The 19,567-nt window shown below is 48.5% G+C and overlaps 2 protein-coding genes and 1 non-coding gene across 3 annotated transcripts; 1 reads left to right on the top strand and 2 right to left on the bottom strand.

Annotated features, from left to right (window-relative positions):
• Positions 1-1,778: 1,778 nt before the first annotated feature.
• On the bottom strand, positions 1,779-1,851 carry TRNAE-CUC (transfer RNA glutamic acid (anticodon CUC)). Its single transcript has one exon. It is a non-coding gene; the product is annotated as a tRNA-Glu (tRNA).
• Positions 1,852-3,785: 1,934 nt separating this feature from the next.
• Positions 3,786-5,181, bottom strand: LOC123056705 (RNA exonuclease 4-like). The gene is made up of 2 exons (XM_044480004.1): positions 5,156-5,181; positions 3,786-4,833 (listed from the first exon to the last, which is right to left on the bottom strand). Exons 1-2 carry the CDS (start codon positions 5,179-5,181, stop codon positions 3,786-3,788), a joined length of 1,074 nt encoding a protein of 357 aa, XP_044335939.1.
• A 9,414-nt stretch (positions 5,182-14,595) lies between these two features.
• On the top strand, positions 14,596-16,534 carry LOC123057776 (uncharacterized). Its single transcript, XM_044480671.1, has 3 exons — positions 14,596-15,048; positions 15,197-15,426; positions 15,559-16,534. The coding sequence occupies exons 1-3, from the start codon at positions 14,634-14,636 to the stop codon at positions 16,300-16,302; spliced, it is 1,389 nt and encodes a 462-aa protein (XP_044336606.1). The 5' UTR covers positions 14,596-14,633; the 3' UTR covers positions 16,303-16,534.
• Positions 16,535-19,567: the final 3,033 nt, after the last annotated feature.

Here is a 19,567-nt window from a genome sequence, read left to right as displayed (position 1 = left end):
GAATCTAAGGAGTAAAATGTAGCAGGATTACATGAAGGAAGAAACATGCAGACTGAACACTCAAGTGGAACTCACCGGGAACAGTAGGATATCGGTCATCTACTTCAGTAAATTTTTCAATTGAACTTTTGCTAGTTCTGTCATTCTGTGTGATATTTTCAATATCATAGTTGAGAAATTTAAAAGGTTAAATGAGTTGGTGATTCAGTTGTATGTTATTGCATATATTTCTAGATTTCGCAATCTCGATTGACCATTTTGTACCAAAATGAGTGATGTCAATGCTCTTTTCTTTTGTGTCTTATATAGATGGCTCAAACCGATGATCACTAAATGGTGATGTAGGAAGTGAGCCCTCATAGGGCCACTCACGGCACAATTGTGTATCGGCTGAATTTTCTGGTTCACAACCATCTTCACGGGAACATTTTTCTGGTGCACAACAATCTGCTGCGGCTGAGCGTGAGGTTGTTGATTTAGAGAAGGATGTAAGACATGTAAGGGAAGGAAGGAGATGGCACCATGATCAGAGATGTGGTACAATTTCATCAAGATTAATGATGAAAATGATGTGGTAAAGGCTGCCAAATGCAAATATTGCAATCGTGATATGAAGGCGGACACGAAGCACCATGGTACGCCATCCTTGATCAGACACTTGAATGTGTGCAAGCGCAACCCTCACAAATACAACAAAGATCCAAAGCAGGACATATTCCAAGCAACTCAAGGGGAAGGCGTCCGGACTTGGAGGTTTGATCTTGACGCGCTTAGGGAAGCTTTTGCAGAGATGGTCATAGAAGGTGAGTTGCGCTTTGCTTTTTTTTAGAAGACGGGCTTTAGAAAATTTATGTCCAAACCCTGCCCATGTTTCAAACCGCCATCTAGAAGAACCTGTACCAGAGACACTGCGGGACTGTTCTTCCAACAGAAGTCTAAGCTCAAGAAATTCTTCAAGGATTCTTGTCAGCTAGTTTGCCTAACAACAGATTGTTCGACTTCTCAGCAGCAAGATGGATATATGACTGTGATACAAGTTTTATTGATGAATATTGGAGTCTACAGAAGAAAACCATTGGTTTTTTCTTTGTGAAGGGGCGAGATGCTTGCCTGATTGGGGTTTGGAGGGATTAGTGACTGAAATTGTTGATAATGCAAGTGCCAATGTCGGTGGTATTGTTTATTTGTGGAGGCAGCTGAGCAAAACCAACATGGCTAACTGCTTGCACATGAGGTACACGTTGCTAACCTTATTGTGCAAGATGGCATAACAGAAGTGGACATATCTATGAAGTGTTGTAGAGCTGTTGCTAGGTATATTGGTAATGGTGGTTCAAGAACTGACAAGTTTAAGGAGATTGCTGAGGAAGAAAAGGTGGATGGCAGGGCATTTCTGAAGCTTGATGTCCCAACCAGAAGAAACTCAACATTTTCTCATGTTCAAATATGCAAATAATTATGAGTAGGTGCTCACAGGGTTAGATGAAGATGATATTACTTACATTAGTGATATTTGTAAAGAGATTGATTCCTTGGTTGCCCCAAAGAAAGATTGGGAGAATGCAAAGAAGTTCGAACGATTTTTGGAGCATTTTTAAGATCTTACTGCTTTGTCGCTTCTACTCTTCATGTCATAAATGTATGATTCACCACGACATCTGTACGTGTCCCCTGATTCTCATCAGCACCCGTGCAACAGCAATGCCTCAAAAAAGGAAAAATCCCGTGGAACAGCAGAAGCTAAAAGCCTAAAAATATAGCAAATTAAAAACGAAAAATTCCGTCGCCGGGACTTGAACCCGGGTCTCTCGGGTGAGAGCCGAGTATCCTAACCACCTAGACTACGACGGAATGATGGTGGAAATACAACAATTCGTCTCACAATCAGAGAGTACCTAAAGCTCAGTTACTAGTTGTGCTGGACTGTAAAGTTGTGGTTCGATTATGGGATCAATGATAATTTCAGGGATCTTTCTATCTGTGTTAGTCCATTCGACGTACACACATGTCAATGTTCTATTGTCATATATTCAACAATGTCAGGGGCACATATCTTTTCTCTCCCTTTTCTTTCAAATCGGGGGTTACAATATTACATCAGCTCCTTCCTTCTGAGTTCAGACTTCAGACCAAAGATCTTAAAGGTGGATGATGAGCTAGTGCTACATTGCTGGTGGCTTACTGCCGTACCCGGAGCACCTGGTACACCATGCTAAAACCAAACTGACGGGCACCATCATAAGGCAGATGTCAGTGTATTGTGCAATGCAGATCTCTCAGAAGGAGTTTTCATTCCCGGAAGAGATGTGATCACCGCCGGCACCTTTGTGCTCCCATACGACGACACGCTCGATCGGAGCGCATTCTCCATCACAATAGCTATATGCAGTGGCGGAGGCAGGGGTGCTGGCAGGGGCCAGGGCCCCCCTATGCTCTCATAAATACCACTATATGTGCTCTTAATCCTCCATTTCTTAAACAAAATTAGCAAGATGTAGATGATTTGGCCCTGTCTAACATTATATAACATGTTTGGCCCCTCTGTATTGAGTTTCTGGCTCCGCCACTGGCTATATGTAGTTGACTGAAGTTGTAATTTGGGTAAGTCCATTTTATGACACAAGAAATGGTTGAAGAAAAAGCTAAAGGACGAAGAAATAAGGATGGCCGTTGGATTTTAATCTAATGACCCAAAAAATTAACTTGCCCAAAATAATTTTTTAGGCGACTCACATGTAGCCGGTCCCTTCTCTGCTGGCGGTGCCAGAGAGAGACGTGCCGAAGCTAAAAAAAAGTTCTGCACACGAAGCCCGTCAAGTATGACATCTTAGGGTAATGTACCGATTTTTCAAAATTCAAGTGTCACAATTTTTATCTTTTATTTTGAGAAAAACTTTTGATCTATTCATCAACTGTCAAGCCTCGATGGCCTCTAGTTTAGATGCCAGCAGTCCCGGCACCTACACCCGTTAACCTTCTAGCTCGCCTCTGCCGTCTGCGGCTTATTCCTAGCCGAGGCCTTGCCGGTGTCCCCGGGCCTCGCTTTGTTCGCCCGGCACCCTAGGTGCCCGGTCGTGCCTCCATCCAACTTTCATCTTTGTTCCCAAACAAAATCGAATGACCAGGTGTCCTACTCAGGAAGGCGAGACGGCGGCGGCTCCCTGAAGACGGAATAAAGGTCTCCCCGCCTAGCCTCCGTTTCGGCAGTGCGTCTAGTATCGTTGGTGGGCGTGTGGAGGTGTGTCTCCAGCAGATCTATCTTTGGTGGATTTGCTCGGATCTCGTCGTTGTTCGTCTACATTCGTGTGTCTTCGGTTTGGATCCTTCCGATCTACGTTATTTATCATCGGTGGCGGTTGCTGTTCTGGGGTGCTGGTCCTATGGGGCCTTAGCACGACGACTTTCCGACTGTCTACTACAACAAGTTGTGCCCGGCTCCGGCGATGAAGGGGCGATGACGGAGGCGCGCCTTCGACTCGCCTCGATGCTTGTAGTTGTTGCTAGGTGGTCTACGGATCTGGTTGTAATTTTTATTTCTGGTGTTCGTTGTACTGCCATGATTAAAGATGAATAGATTGGAAGTTTTTCCGCAAAAAATTGAATGACCAGAATTTGAAATTCAGGCAGCTTACTTTCCAACAAAACAAAACTGTGATTTATTGGACCACCACGTCGATTGTAAAGTACGGCAACTATCCATCCTTTTATTTTCTCTTATATTTTCATCGTCACCATCAAGTAAAAGCGCCAAGATTCGAATTCCGAAGGGAGCAGGCTGCCGTACATCAGCATCGCCGATCGTCGTCGAGGCACCAACATCGGTAGTCGGGCTTGGACATCGCGAGGAGCTCCTCCGGCGACATGCGCTCCAGCTCTCGCTGCCTCCACGCCGGGAATGCCTTGGCCGTGGACTCATCATCGTCGTCCTTGGGCCAGCCGTGCAGGTGCAGGTGGCTCATGGCGCGTATCCTCTTGTACAGGCGCATGGCGGCCACGCAGTCGTCGTAAGGGTGATGGTGTCCGCCGGGCTGTATGTCATACCCCAGGCAGCTCCGCGTGAGATACCGGAGCGAGTTGCTCATGAGCCTGGCGCTGGTCTTCATCAGCGGCGGGTACGCGGCCGTGTCCCGCTTGAGGTGCACCGGGTAGTCCATGCCCAGCGCGTCGAGGTCGTGCTCCAGCCCGTGGCCCACGAGGAGCCGGGCGGCGCCGCGGGAGGAGTAGGAGTAGGACTCCTCGCCGTTGAGGAGGATGTCCTGCACCCGCCTCATCGCCTGCTTCACCGTGGGCGCGTCGCGGAGGTGCTCGGGCCGGATGCCCGTGGTCTCGTACCGGTAGTGCGTCACCGGGATGAGCGGCTTCACGAAGCTCTCGTAGAGGATGGTCTCGTGCTCGTCGACGACGCAGACGCGCGCACACACGTCCAGCGTGCCGTCGCTCCCGCCGCCCACCATCTTGCACCCGAGTGCCACCGCGCCGCGGCCGCCTCGCGCGCCCACCCTCGACATGCTTCGGGTGAGGCTCTGCACCGACGAAGGATGGGGCGCCCCGGAGAGCTTGCAGGTCGGGCGGTGGGCACGTACGGCGGCGGAGGCGGGGAAGACGGCGAGGCAGAGCGGGCAGCCGTGGGCTTGGAAGGCGGCGGAACAGGCGGGCTTGGAGGGCAGGGAGGCGCCAAAGCCGAGGTGGTCGCGGAGGGCGTCGAGGGAGCGGCAGTGCTTGCCGCAGACGCCGCAGCGGGGCTCGTGGAGGGAGTGGTGCGACGTCCGCATGTGCTCCACCAGGTGCTCCATCCGGTTGAACTGGCGGTAGCACGCCGCGCACCGGTGACGGCTGCACGCACGTACGTACACACCCAAGAACTCCTCATCAGCAAGAAGAAAACGTATATGTGTTGTACGTGTGGTCGTGTACTGAAAACGTATATTTGTTGTACGTGTGTTGAGAAAACGTATAGATACCGTACGTACAAGAGAAAACGAAACAGTGGAAATGTGCAATCTCAAGGACGCCAGGTTCAATCTCATCATTTAAAATGTGCGTGTAGGAAGGCACAAAATGTGCGTGTAGAAAATTGGTGGCATGATCTGACAAAGTTTGCATGCACTGAAAAATGGCCAGAGGAGAATATGGAGCAGTGGCCAAGGGAGTGCACCTGTGAGCATCTGAAGAGCTGTCCATGGCCGACAGTGAGTCACCTAAGCTAGCAAGCAAGTGCAGAGACGCAGCAAACGGTAGTCGTTCTGCTTGGTTGGTTGGATTGTAAGAAACCGACGGCTATTTAAGTACACATCGATTCCTGACAGCGGCGCCAATGGAGAGTTGCTTCTTTGCGGCATCAACCATATTATGATGTAAGTAGCATATTCATGCAATGTTCGGGAGATGCGATTGCATGTTGTTGAGAGCAGGAAGAAATAACATAGACACGATTGTCCGGTTTGAAAAAGCAAGAACAACCGGATGGATAGAAAGATGAGATTGGATTGGGATTCCGGCCGGAGATCGGCCGACGTGCACACGCCCGGCGGCATCGGGCGGACGATCATCGTCGTCGCCTTAAGTTGGCTCCGTCTTTTGGCGGTGGCGGACAGCCGCGCGGAGCGCCAAGCGATGGGATCTGCGTGGATATCCTGAGAACATACCATCTCTAGATGAGCTTTTGGGTTGGGAGATGTCTTCATCTCATTCTCCGGGTCCTGGTCCTGGGCATCTGTTTTGCTGCCTCTGTGACTGAAAATCCATGTGGAAATAGAATCCAAAAATCATGATTTTCCAACACACTTCATGAGAAACCATGCATTTACCATCTTGTGAGTAAACTGAACCGAAACTTTCTGTTTGGAGAGAAAAATGAACTCATACTTAACTGAACAAAAATAACATAGCCAGACAGTACCAACCACAGATGCAGCCACATCTACTAGTACTGCAGAACATGCAACGTGAAAGTCAATGCTGCATTGTAGTAAACCCCAAAGATAATAAAACTGATGAAGAAAGTTATGCTTCATACACGCGAACAAAAGAGAAATCAAATGTTTCTGTTTCAAGCCGACAGCATGTCCAGCGAGACTTTACTTTGTCCTTCCAATTCATTATTTTCTTTACCAGGTCTCTGTCCTCAGATATCGTGCAAAAATAGCTATTAAACAGCGATAACTTTTTTTTTTTTGCCAATCAAACAGCGAGAACTGGTTCCAAAAGCTGAGAAACAAAACAATCCCAACAACAAGAAAAACTTGTTCTAGTCCTAGCCCATGAGTTTTCCACAAATCCAAATGTTTAATGATTTGATCCTCGAACAACACTCAATATGACCAACTGAATCCAAAGGACAGCCAAGCAGAAGCATTAGAGTTAAAAAGCAAAAGAACTAGAAGAAATGGTTCAGTATAGGCTTCCTTCAGAGCTTACACACACAAAATGTCAATCAACAACAGTTGATGGAGCAACCTGAAGTTCAGGGGTTCATATAGGCTTGCTTCAGAGCCTTGTGAAATAGTTCAGTACACAAAGTCTGAACCACAGACTGCATTAAACAGCGGTACCAAAGTCAGCTAGAATTGCTAGTACCAAAATTGGGTCCTTTACATCAGTTTTAGCCACTGGCTTTACTAGAGAAGGTGTTCAAACCATTCACCATCATAACCTGCTTGTCTCATCAGAATCCTTGTGCAGAACATGTAATTGTGATTGAGAAGCAGAAGTTCACCGCCTATCAAAGACTCCAATGTTATCTTGACATCGCCTCTTTGGAAGACCAAGCCAGCACTTGCATATTTGGCCTCATATAGCTCCCATATTTAGCTCAGACAAGGTACAAGCAAATGGACTAAACTCCTTTAGATCTTCCAAAAGGGCATCAAGGAAAGGGATCTCGACATGAAACTGATAGATATGAAATGAACAATCCCACAGCTTGGAATAATCATGGAGTAGTTCGCAAAGAACAGCTATTGGATTCAGTCAAAGAAGCAATTTCATAGGCACCCTTAAAATAAACAAATTCTTCAATTTGTTCAATATCATAGTAACTATAAACATCCTTGGCATAAGAAGATAATATTTCATTATCATTAAACTCACATTGATAGGAAAGGTGTTTTTTAGGGTCTTCATAACTACAAGTAAAATCATATATTTCGCATAAATTCCAAGCATAGCATTGCAAACAATTAATTTGATAACTTAAGAGTTTTCTTTTTTGAGACACGCGGGGTCGCACAAAATAAACATGTTCATCTAATGATTTTCCCTCAACTAAACTAGTTAGGTTTTCAATAGGAGCACAAAGGGATCGAAGATGATCCAAATAGAAAGCTTCAACGGTATGATAGATTTTGGATAGTTCTACAACCATTAGGTTAACAAGTACATTTTTTTGGGTATTTTACGTTTCCTGCCCATAACTAAAGATAGAAAACAAGAGCACAAAATAAAAACTACTTAGAGATAAAGCCAACAAGCGCACACGAGAATATTCACCCCACGCTACTGCTTCCTGGCAACGGCGCCAGAAAAAGGTCTTGATAACCCACAAGTATAAGGTATCAATTATAGCCTTTCTTGATAAGTATGAGTGTCGAACCCAATGAGGAGCTAAAAGTAGAATTACTATTTTCTTCAAGTTCTATCGACCGCCGATACAACTCTACGCACACTTAATGTTCGTTTTACCTAGAACAAGGATGAAACTATTTTGCGGGGATAAAACTAGAATTACATTGCAAGAAGAAAATTAGGAGTACTTTGCAGGATATAAAAGTTAGTTGTTTAGTAGAGAGCTTTTTGTAACACAAAGAGAAAGATTGTCCATGGACAATTGAATATAACACAATAGATACTTATCATATGCAATGAGGGAGATGCATACCCTAACACACTTTCCGTACTTGGATCATATGCACTTATAATTGGAATTCTAGCAAGCATCCGCAACTACTAAATATTATTAAGATAAAACCCGGCCATAACATTAAGCAACAAGTCCTCTTTACTCTCATACGCAACAATCCCCTTACTCGAGTATAAGCTTCTGTCACTCTCGCTACGCACTATAAGTGAATGATGAATGTATTACAAAACCGTACAACGATAATCCCACACGCTTGCGCGAGACCGAGGGAACCATAGGATAACACCAATTTAACATACAACTTATATCAATCATACCATACGACAAAAAAATCTACTCAAACATTATAGGATTGCCACACATCATTGGATAATAACATATAACATTAAGCACGATGTTCGAGTAGAGATTACAACGCGAAGAAGAGGTGTCACACCGCTGTATAGAGGGGGAGAGAGTTGGTGATGACGGGGGCGAAGTTGTTGGTGTAGATCGCCGTCATGATGGTTCTCGTGACGGCACTCCGGCGCCACCGGAAGAGAGGGCGAGAGAGCCCCCCTCCTTCTTCTTCTTGCTTGGCCTCCCTCCTAGCCTAGATGGGAGGAGAGTTTCCCCTCTGGTCCATAGCCGCCATGGCTCCCAAAGTGCAGGAGCCCCTCCGAGATTGGATCTCTCTCTGTGTTCTTTTTTGAAAACCGTTTCTTATATTCCCAAAGATTCGTAACTTTGATTGGGCTGAAATTTTGAGAGGATTTTTATCCGGATACTATCTTTCTTACGGCAGAAGGAAACCCCCAACCGACTTACAGGGAAGCCACAATTCTTCTAGGTGCGCCCAGGATAGGGGGCGCGCCATCTGAGCTTGTGGGCTCCTCGAGTATCGTCTCACGTTGATTCTTTTGTTCCAAAAAAATTGCATATATTCTAAAATAAATCTCCGTAAAATTTTATCGCGTTTGGACTTCGTTTGATATGGATTTGCTGCGAAACAAAAAATGTAACAAACAAGAACTGGCACTGGGCACTAAATCAATATGTTAGTCCCAAAAAAGCATTTAAGTTGTTGTCAAAATTATGTAAAAGTTGTAAAATAATGGCACGAAACAATCAACAAATATAAATACGACAGAGACATATCAGGGCTCTAGACCTCATTAACACTCAAATGGCACATTGCCTATGGAGTGGTTTCGAGGGACACAAGAAGCTTCACCTAGCTAATCGGTAGATGATTTGTATGGAAAAAAGTTGCGGGGAGGGGGGGGAGGGGGTTAGGGCATCTCCAGCCATTGGCCCCCCAGGAGGCGTCTAAAAGCGCCGCCTGGGGGTGAGCCGGCGCAAAAAATGGCCCTGGGGGCGAGTCGGTCCCCAGCCGTCGGCCACCAGGGCCGCCCCCAGGCGCGTATTAAAAAACAAAAAAAAAGAACGTTCGGCGAAGTTATGATAAAAACTAGTTAAATTTTGGCCAAACATGGCAAATTTCGGCGAAATTCGTCCAAACATTACATTAACCTAATCTAAAAAAAGAAAGGGGCTGAAGTCGTCGTCGCCGTCGTCGCCATCGTCGTCGTCGGCCTTCTCCTCCTTGACGCAGGTGCCCCTGCTGGACCCCTGCACGGCGTCACCATGGCGAACAGGCGGCGGCGCGTCGTCGTCGTCGTCGCTGTCGCATAAGACGACGACCCCGCCTTCCTCGCGGCCGCGTCGGCGCTCCTCGAAGCGGCGTAGGGCGGCGCACTGGCGCTCCTTCTCCTTCTCCTGGCGCGCCTTCTCCATCGCAATGGAGTCCTGGCGCGCCCATTCGAGGGCCGCGTCGTCGTCGTCGAACTCCGCCTTCACCGGCGCCAGCCCCGGCTCCGTCTTTGGCTTGACGAAGCGCGGAGGAACCGACGAGGAGGAGGCGCGCTGGCCGCCCTCGTTGATGACGATGCCGGCGCTGCGAGTGCGCCGGCCGAGCGGCGTCTCCGCCGCGGGCTCGGCCTTGACGCCGAGCAGCGCCGGAGAACCGGAGGAGTGTGAAGAAGAACGCGATGAGGAGGAAGAAGAGGAGGCGCAGAACCTCCTTGGCGCGCATGGCCCGACGCGTCGGTGCTACGCCGGGGCGGCCACCCTCGTCGGGGGGTACGCCAACGGCGGGTCTTTGCCGCCCTCGAGGTACGTGAGCACGCCCTCGAGCGTGCGGCCGGGGACGCCCCACCAGAGGTGGCGCCCCTCGCTGTTCTGTCGGCCGCCGACCACCGGCGCGCCGAAATACGCCGTCCAGGCCGCGTGGTTGTCGGCGGCGTACTGGGGGAGGAAGAGTTGGGCGATCTCGACCTCCTCGGCGAAGTAGTTCGGCTTCGCCACGACGTCGGGCAACGGGGGAATGGGAACTCCCCCGGCGCTGAGCCTCCACCCCATTGGCCCGGCGCGCATGTCCGGCGGCGCCGGGATGTTCGCCTGGAACAGGAGCCAGGACTCCTGTTCGCGGAGCGAATGGCGGCCGAAGCCGTTGGCCGCCGCCTTGTCTCCGGGGAAGCGTTCCGCCATGGCGACGGCGGCGCTGGGCGGGCTCGGGAGAGGTAGAGGGAGGGGCTGGGTGGCGGCGCTCGGGAGAGGCAGGGAGAGGGAGGGGCTGGACGGCGGCGAGGGGCGGGGCTGGTGTGGGCACAGGCAAGTGGAGGCTGCCGGCTTTTATAGTCGGGCCGCGCCCGTGTGTACGCGTGCGAGGAAGGGGAGGCGTCCGCGCGCCGTCCCGTGACGCACCGCCCATGAGGAATCAATGGCAAGGCTGACCGGCGGCAGCCTTGCCATTGATTCCCCGCGGGAACCGAGGCCGTTGGGGGAAGACGAGGCGCTGAGTCGCTGACGCGGCTGGCCCGCATCTTTTTCGCGCCAAAACAGTTCGCCCCGGGAGCCCCCCAGCGCGCCGGGTTCAGCCTGGGTCCGCCGGCGCTGTTTTCGACCCAAGCAGGCGAAAAACGGGCTCCTGGGGGTGCGACTGGGCCGTTTTTTCGGCGCCGGCGTGAAAAAATCGCCTGGGGAGGCCTTCCTGGGGGCGCGGCTGGAGATGCCCTTAGGAATCCCAAATCTTAAAGATGTGAACATGTGTCTCCTGGGATCCTGGCTCAAGAGATATATTCATGGAGAGGGGAGGCTTTGGAAGCAAGTTATTGATAGCAAGTATTCTACCAATTCCCCCAACATTTTTATGAGCTCCTCCACCAATGCTTCTACCTTCTAGAAAGGGGTCACTTCTGCTATCAATGCCATTAAATTTGGCTACAGATGGGTGGTGAGAGATGGGGAAAAAGCTAGGTTTTGGGAAAACACTTGGATTGGTAGAACTCCCCTTGTTGTACAATCCTTGGATCTTTACCTCATTGTTGTTGAAAAAATGCTACCATCCATTCTATTCGGGATGGTGACACCCTTAAAATTACCTTTAGGAGGTCCTTTACTCCTTGGATGATGGAGAAGTGGTACGAGCTGGCGGAAATAGCCAAAGACATTAATTTCTCTGGTGATTCTGATGCCTTGATCTGTCAACTGGAGAATAATGGTGTCTATTCCACGAGCTCTCTTTATTTTGTTATTAATTTCAGAGGTGTTAACCTTGCTGTTTGGAAGTTGTGTGTACAACCCAGGATACACATCTTCCTTTTTTGGCCACAACAAATTAGTGACTAAAACCAACTTACTCAAAAGGCATATAGATAAGGGTGAAGAATGCCTTTTTTGTACCTGTAATGAAGACAACACCATTTATTCTTTGATGCAAATTCATGAGGATTTCTTCTAGCTTTCCGAGTTCTTCTCTTCTTTTAGCCTTAATTTGTGACTTGTGACATGCTTGGATGGTTGTATCGGCTCTCTGGTTTCATTCTTGCAATGGAACCGTGGGTGGGATTTTCCTCCTCTCCTGATTTTCTAAAAAAAAGAGGTTAGATCAAATATCTAGTAGCCATGGCTCAAGTAAACCGACCCGGAAAAAAAAGTTGCACCTGAGAGCGTACGTGGCTAGATCCCCAACTAATTGCGCGTGTGATCTCTCCATTAGTGGAGGGCTCACAACCACACATTTCCTCCCTATCCTTCGTCTTCCTTGCCTCATATTTTCTCCCATCTTGCAAATCCTCTCTCATTTCACATGCCCCCCTTCCTTTAGATCAGGGTCAATGTCAGTAAGTCGGCGACCACCACGACTACATGCTTTTGTTCCTGTTTGTGTGCACCATCTGGAGGAACCACCATTCTTTGGAGCCGCTGATGCAAAAACAAAAGGGCGACGACCGCTCACCGTTGTTGTTTTAGTGCGGGTGCTAGAACGGGGGTCATTGTCGGTTCCTAGTGCTGCACGGGCAACGATGGGCGCTGGAAGTGCTGCAATGGATCGCTTGCCGACGACTCCTAGTGTTGCAATGGAGCGGTAGCTCGTCGGCGGCTCCAGGTGCTGCGATGCAGTACTCGGCAACGGCTCTCGGAGATGCGATGGAATGCTCGATACTGCAATGGAGCGCTCACTGGCGGCATCCCGGTGCTGTGATGAAGCGCTAGGCGGCTGCTCCTGGTGTTGTGATGTAGCGCTTGCCGATAGTTGTCGTGATGCTTGCAGCGAATGCATGTTGTTGCCTTTGCTACTGCTAGATGAGATCAAAGCAGGGGGCTGATTGACGCGATTCGAAAAAGAACGACGTGTGTGCGTTGACTATCCAATGGCTGGGAGGAACAAATCGGAAGGCTGAAATCAGTGGTTGAGGCCTAGGCGAGCCATTTATTTAGGACCTAGATAAATCCCGAACGTTCGGAATCTGTATTTTTTGCAACTAAATTTGTCATCCTTGTGTCACTAAATTTGCCATTGAAAACTTTTTTTCCATCAAAAGTTCGGAATTTATCATTTCCATTTATTTAAGGCTGCAAAAAAATTTTAAAAAAAGAGAGGAAAAAGAAACCCTTACGGGCCTATAGAGTACTAATAACAACCAGTTTGTCATTCTCGATCTATTTGTCCGGGGCGGGCCGGGCCGGCTGAGAGAGAAACGAAAAGTTCCCCTAGAATCGCTCAAGAAAAACGGAATCCCTCTTTCGTGAAAACCCAGGCGGCGGCGGCGGCGGGGTGCGGCCGGCGGCGAGGGAACCACAAAAAGGCGAGCGATGGCGGGTGGCAGCCCGGAAAAATAGGAGGCGCGAACGCCTCGGGACTCGTGAGTTGGAGGTGCAGATGGAAGAGGAGGCCGTGCAGCGGAATCAACCTCGTCGCAAGAGGAATCGAGCTGGCCTTGCTGATGAGCTCGAGTTCTTCACGGACCTCCGCAATACGCTGATGAAGAAGAAGAAGAGGTTCGATTCTTCTAACTCCTACCGTAGTCTGGGCACGCAGAAGGGGCTTGGTTTTCTCGACAATCGTATCAAGGTGTTACGCAAGCGGATGGGGAAGCATATGGATGGTCTCAGTGATCTGAGTTCGACACTAGGAGCAGATCCAATTTCAGACGATGATGATGATGGTGTGAGTCAATTGCAAGAAAGAAGAAACCACCACATTTGCGGCTAGGTTTGCAGAAAACCACCAACTCGTTAATCCGTTGCAGAAAACACCGAATTTTTTTGTTAAGTCGTTGCAAAAAACACTGATCGGATGATTTGGCCCGTTTAATCATTTTCTTACAAGTGGGGCCAGATTGTAAGGAGTTGACTTGGCAAAAAATAACACACACCCCCTAGATCTAAAAAAACAAAAGCAATCAACCCCTCATCGGATGAGGATCCTCTGACGTACGGCAGCCTACCGTTCTGTCACTGACATGTGGGCCTTTTGGGAACCTGGCCCACATGTCAGTGGCCCAACGGCACGTAGCGCACGGCAGAGGAGCGTCCTCCCCCCTCATCCTGCCCCACGCACACACCATCGCGGACAATCCCTACTGTCGAAGCAGCGTGAGCTCGGCTGACACGGCGGCGCCCTAGCGCCGTTGTCGTCGTCGTTGCCTGCGGGGGCGAAGTGGTCGTCGTCGTCTGAGCCGTTGGCAGAGCACACGGTGAACAACGCCCGGAGTGCGAGCCGCAGCCGCCTCCGCTCGCCACCTGCAGAACGCCTCCTGTGGCAGCCATGAGTGCAGCCGTGACGGCCTCGGCCCTGCGGCCGGCCGAACAGAAGACAACGGGCGAGGCGCCTCCCTCCTCCCGCACATCATCCCAACGGTGGAGTCAATCGAGGGGGCGTGCGTCATCTGGGATCTTCTCACGGCGCCGGCCAGGGGGATCCTCTTCCTTGTCCACGGCTGCCATTGCCGCCCGGAGAACTTCTGGCCGCCGTCCCAGCTCTGCCCCGGCCACGTCTGGCTGCCGGAGGGCGTCGCCATCACGGCCCGCGCGCTATGGATGCGGCGGTTCGCGGTGCAGCCATGGGCTCTGGCCGCTTCCTTGTCCTCCCCATGGCCGTAGCCCTCTCCGTCGCCGACGAGGGCGGCACCGTGCCGGGCGGACGGCAGGGCCAGGGTACGGCATCCCGCCTAGGCGCCACCGTGCCGGACCGATGGCACAACACGGCGGCGGCGGCGATGTTCCATGGGGAGGGGAAGGGGGGTCTGATTGCTTTTATTTTTTAGATCTAGGGGGCTGTGTGTTATTTTTTTTTGCTAAGCCAATTCCTTACAATCTGGCCCCACTTGTAAGAAAGTGATTAAATGGGCCAAATCACCAGATCAGTGCTTTTTGCAACGACTTAACAAATTTTTCGGTGTTTTCTGCAACGGATTAACGAGTTGGTAGTTTTCTGCAAACCTAGCCGCAAATGTGGTGGTTTCTTGCAATTGACTCTGATGGTGCTGATGGTTCTGGTGACGACGAGGAAGAGGATGAGATGGAGTGTGGCAAGCCAGCCATGGAGGAGGATGGGGTCCAGAGGATCACCGGCTCCACACCAATTCCGGAGATTGATGCGGAGGCAGATGCCCAAGATACCGATGTATCAGAGAAACCTGATCCCATTCCCACCAACACAATGGCAAAAGCGTCCATAAACAATGAAGTCCTTGATGGAGCTGACACTGATTGTGTTGACGATGATGAGGTAGACAGAGGCAAATCGGACGCACAATTAGCCAAGGAGAAGAGGGTGATGTCTACCGAGAAGCTCATGTTTGAGTCCTTCCGTCGTGACTGGGAGGCTGCATTTAGCCGACGCAGCGGCCACTTCGTTAACAAGAGTGAGTAGTAATTAACCATGTGGCTTTGTTTTCTCACTCTTGTTTAATTTAACTAGTTTACCTTCGACGGTTGTCCTTCCTTAACAAGGGAATAGGGGATTTACTCGGTTCATGTTAGATTTCTGACATCTGATTTACTTGGGTGCAGCGACAGTGAGTTCCATGCAGTTTACACACTTGGCACCTGGGCGCATCCCATGGGGCGCTGGCATAGAACCTGCCGTGCAGATCTTCTCTGTCAAGCTTACAGAGGTGAAAGGCGGCTTCAAGTTTCCATTGTCCGTGTATGGTGTGGTCGCTGCCCGTGATGGCGTGGACTACAACCGCAACCTTATCTTCTTTTGCGATAGGAGCAACTCCCAAAAACTTACTCAAAATGTACGGTTGCTGGTGTATTAATTTGCTCTCCATTTTCTTTTGGGGATCTTCTTGCCTGCCTGCCTGCGTCCTCCCTTGTTGATTATTAATTAATGCGGTGGCTGATATACATGATGATGCTTGTGCACGCAGGATCCTTATCTGCGCCTGATCGGCCCATCTCGCGCTGTTTTGTACGAGGACTATGTTAATTATGAGGTCCAGCTTATGGTGAAAGGCAGCGTCAAGTCTCAGGACAGGCCGTTGATCACAGATACATACCGCCAAATCCGATGCCGTATTGGTGTATCCACCATCTGCTTTCAGAACTGCTTCTGCGCGATGGAGTTACGCTTGGAGCGATTTCTAGGTTCGGTCCAGGCCACCATCATTGGCGTACGTGTCGTCAAAGACAATGGGGCGTGGCCTTTTGGACATGGTGTTCGGGTTGCTTGCTCCCCGGCATCACGGGAACTTATGGAGGACAGTGATGGTGAAATCAAGTATGTTGCTCAGCCTTCGTCTGGGGAAATCTTGCTGCTTGATTCAAAAGATGGAAGAAGACCTGCGGATTCAGAGGGATACCTTTATCTGTCAAGGCAAGTTGTTTCTGTACAACCAAGCGGACAGCTGGAAGTTGAAATACAGGCCTATGCACCACCCGGCGTTCTCCCTGCAAAAGCTCAGGTCTGCTTCGAAGCCCAAGAATGCAACATAGACCGTGGTCGGTGTTGCCTCCTCGGTGCCGAGGTGGAGATCTCTGTTGCTTGGTCCCGTCTTGTTTCGGACATGGAGATGCTTGCGGGTGTTGACAGGGATTTTCAAAGGGACGAACCAGAGGTTGCGTTCACACAAGTGGGGCTGAATGGAGAGCCTTACATGGAACGAATCTTTTAAGAACTGCTTGGTATTAGTTTGTTGAAGTTCCTAATCCTATAGTAGTATTTCTGCATCGTGTTTAGTTATATATGTAAGGTGTCCAACTATGCCTTATGCTATGCATCTGCATCGGATTAGCTATATATATAACCTGTCCAACTATGACTGATGCACCAGGCAACTGTTTGTTTGGTTGTGTATCGACTGTGACTTTTAATATGCTGTTTGAAAGCATTTCTGTGTTGATTAATCTGCTATGGTCTGTTCTGTGATTAATTACTATACTTGTGGTTGCTGACTTGTATTATTATGGTAGCATAGCATGAGACTTCTACCTGCTGGCATGACACATTTGCTTGAAGAAACTGTTTATGCAGTAGCATTTTTCTTTTTCAGTTTATGCAGTCTGATTAAACAGAGACAATCTGGTTTTACTTGACGAAGCAAGTGAATCTTCTTCAGGTGCATGCATGACACACTTGCTTATTTGTTTTCATCATGCAATACAATTTTTCTTCCTTAGTTATCTGTAAACTGAAGCCATATAGGGCACACAACTGCTACAGTAATACACACCCTATTTAATCAGACAAGAAAGCAGGTAACAGCAGGTGTGTATTACTGATTTTATGGACTTGTATTGTACTGCTACTACCTGCTTTCTTGTCTGATTAAATAGAGTACAGTCAGTAGTCTGGTTTTACTCGAGGAAACAAGTGAATTTACCTCAGGTGCATGACGCCCCTTATTTGTTCCCATCAGGTGATTGTCTGATTACATGGCGTCATGCAGTAAGTAGTCATTGTCATTTTTTCAGTCGTGTGTAAACTGAAGTTATCAGCTGGTGTGGTGTGAGATTGATCCGGGGCACATTTCGCAAATGCATTATGACCACAGGTGTTGCTGCATGCATGTATGGTTGGATAATGATGCCAGTTTAAAATTTCAAAACATAACATCTGCATGCATTGTTTCTTACCAAAGTATCTTCTTCATGGGTTTGCTGACACATGCAAGCCCTCACTCACTATTAAATTACCGTGCTAATCCTTGGGTATGCTCTATTGCTTTAGCCTCCTTAGTCCTTAATGATGTCAAGTTATGAAGGCCTCTGGATTGGCGTGTTAGAATGGGGTTCTGCTTCACACAGTTCAGCCAGCCTTCAGAATAAGACCACCTGAAGCATGGGAATGATGATTTTGCTTGTGTTGGCTAGTGGTGTTCATGATGACAATATATCTTCACAGCTCTCCATGCACGGTGGTTACGCGACATACGTATTATTATGCCTGATGCAAAGGATAATAATTACTGGTTATTTGATTGTACTGTTAGGCATACTCTGGAGACATTTGTCAAGATATGAAGTAGAGCGAAAAGGATTGCAGGACAAGAAACTGATTAGGAGGGATGGAATGGCAATGCTGAATCAACAAGATAAACATCCAGAGCTGGAAGAAGTATTTGAAACTCGGTTGAAGAATTAGAATTGTAGTACAACAATCTGTAAACGTAATCATCAATTTTCTAAAATGAATAACAATGGCATTTGATTTCCGTTCAAAGAGCGCACCGATCCCCAACTCAAAACCAGCATCTTATGGGTAAATTTAACTGAAACTGATACTCTTTTTTTTTATCTAGAACAGAAGAGAACTGATACTTGAACTGCACAAATACTAGCATAGCTAACATTTCAGAATGTGTCGTCCCACAGCAAGATACAAGGCAAGCAAGGGAGAGACACCAAGATAGCATGGTAAAGGAACCTTGATCATTTTAACTGGAGTGGAGGCCATGCAAAGGTGCCATATGCATGCAGGTTAACATTGCAATTATATATGCTGATGGCCATGTGGTCTAGGCGGGTCATGTGGTGGTGGTCAGCATTTGCCTGCTTAATTTCTGGCAGGTCATTGCGGCAACCCGTATGCATCCAGCATGCCGTCTAACCTATTGCTACGCCAAGTCACCAGAGTTTGAGCGTAAGAACAAGACATTATTGTTTTGCTTTCATCCATACATTTTGTTAGCTAGGAAAGCAAGCACAAGACATTAATGGGAACAACTGGTTAGCAAATTACTTCCACTTTTGAGGCATAATAATAAGGGCATGCAAGTAGCAATAACCCCGAAACAAGAAGAACTATGCTGCAAAACCGAACCTTTGCGTGTAATATGGCTCCCGTTTCAGCTTCTTTGCCTATCTCTGTCGAGTAAAATACACCCACAGTGAGTACCTGTACTATCCGTATAAAATCACTTTGGTCACTGTATTGTATTCTGGCAACTGCAAATTACGGTCCTTATGCTAACGTTGTTTGCTCAACATACGGTCACTTGCGCCCGAAACGTACGTATTTGCACAGCTGGAATGCGATTTTTGTAATTACACCCTCCCCCTATCCCTCTTCCCCCTCTCCCCCTCCCACCATCAAATCCCTAGCTCGTTCAGTCGTTCCCCATCGGCCGCGTCGCTTTGTTCCACTTCTGCACGGAGACAAAAGAGGAAAGGGGGAGCGGAGAGAGCCCAGGCGATTGCGGGCGCGTTGCTTGTCCGCTAGGGTTTCCCGTCGCGGCGGCTACCATGACCGGCGGACGTGGTTTGTCGGCCGGAGCGAAAGACGACCTCGACTCTCGTTGGATGCTGGAGGAAGCAGCAGCGAGCCAAAGCCCTTCCTCCGTCGACCTGATCATGCACGGACGCTGGCATACGGTGTGGGCTTTAGAGCACTGGGAGGACCTTTCTCTAGTACAAGAGGACCGGGAAGGACGCACCTTTGGTGTACCAGTTATTGTGCCTACGGTAAACGCTGGGTAGCCAAGTGCGGAGAGGATAGCTGTTGAAAGCATATAAGTAATCCCTACAGTGTAATAGTGCACCTACATGCCTTCATCGATGTTGTTTTTTGACCGGAAGACCTAGAACTAACTATCGACATTATGGGCTATCCGGACACGTACTTCGAGAAATAGTTTATAAATGTTTGTTACCCGGTGCAACAAGATCCAGTTGGTAAGGATAAAATAATGTAAAAGGGGTGGAGTAAACCTGTTTTTATTTTCTTTGAAACTAGTGCCCTCTTCCTCTGCTTGTAGAAAAGAGAGAAATAAATCAATCAAATTACGAGAAGCCTCATATTATTTTTTTAGTAGTCTTAGATTTTTCATTCTGATGAGCCCCACTTTGAGGAATTCATGGAATAATCCATTTTCATGGAATAATGAATTAAGGAAGAAAGGATATGAGTGTACCGCTTACAAGAAAAGATCTCATGATAAT

This window comes from Triticum aestivum, chromosome 3A (genome assembly GCF_018294505.1).
Source record: "Triticum aestivum cultivar Chinese Spring chromosome 3A, IWGSC CS RefSeq v2.1, whole genome shotgun sequence".
Classification (NCBI taxonomy): Eukaryota; Viridiplantae; Streptophyta; class Magnoliopsida; order Poales; family Poaceae; genus Triticum; species Triticum aestivum.
The sequence above is the reverse complement of the archived record's forward strand: the minus strand, read 5'-3'. Positions and strand labels throughout refer to the sequence as shown.

Bases quoted from the DNA above. Each gene is read 5' to 3' on its own strand.
- LOC123057776 (XM_044480671.1), top strand. From the start codon at position 14,634: ATGTGGTGGTTTCTTGCAATTGACTCTGATGGTGCTGATGGTTCTGGT. The intron at 15,049-15,196 runs GTGAGTAGTAAT...ACTTGGGTGCAG, and splicing joins CGGCCACTTCGTTAACAAGA to CGACAGTGAGTTCCATGCAG. The intron at 15,427-15,558 runs GTACGGTTGCTG...TTGTGCACGCAG, and splicing joins CCCAAAAACTTACTCAAAAT to GATCCTTATCTGCGCCTGAT.
- LOC123056705 (XM_044480004.1), bottom strand. From the start codon at position 5,181: ATGGACAGCTCTTCAGATGCTCACAG. The intron at 4,834-5,155 runs GTGCACTCCCTT...ACGTGCGTGCAG, and splicing joins AGCTCTTCAGATGCTCACAG to CCGTCACCGGTGCGCGGCGT.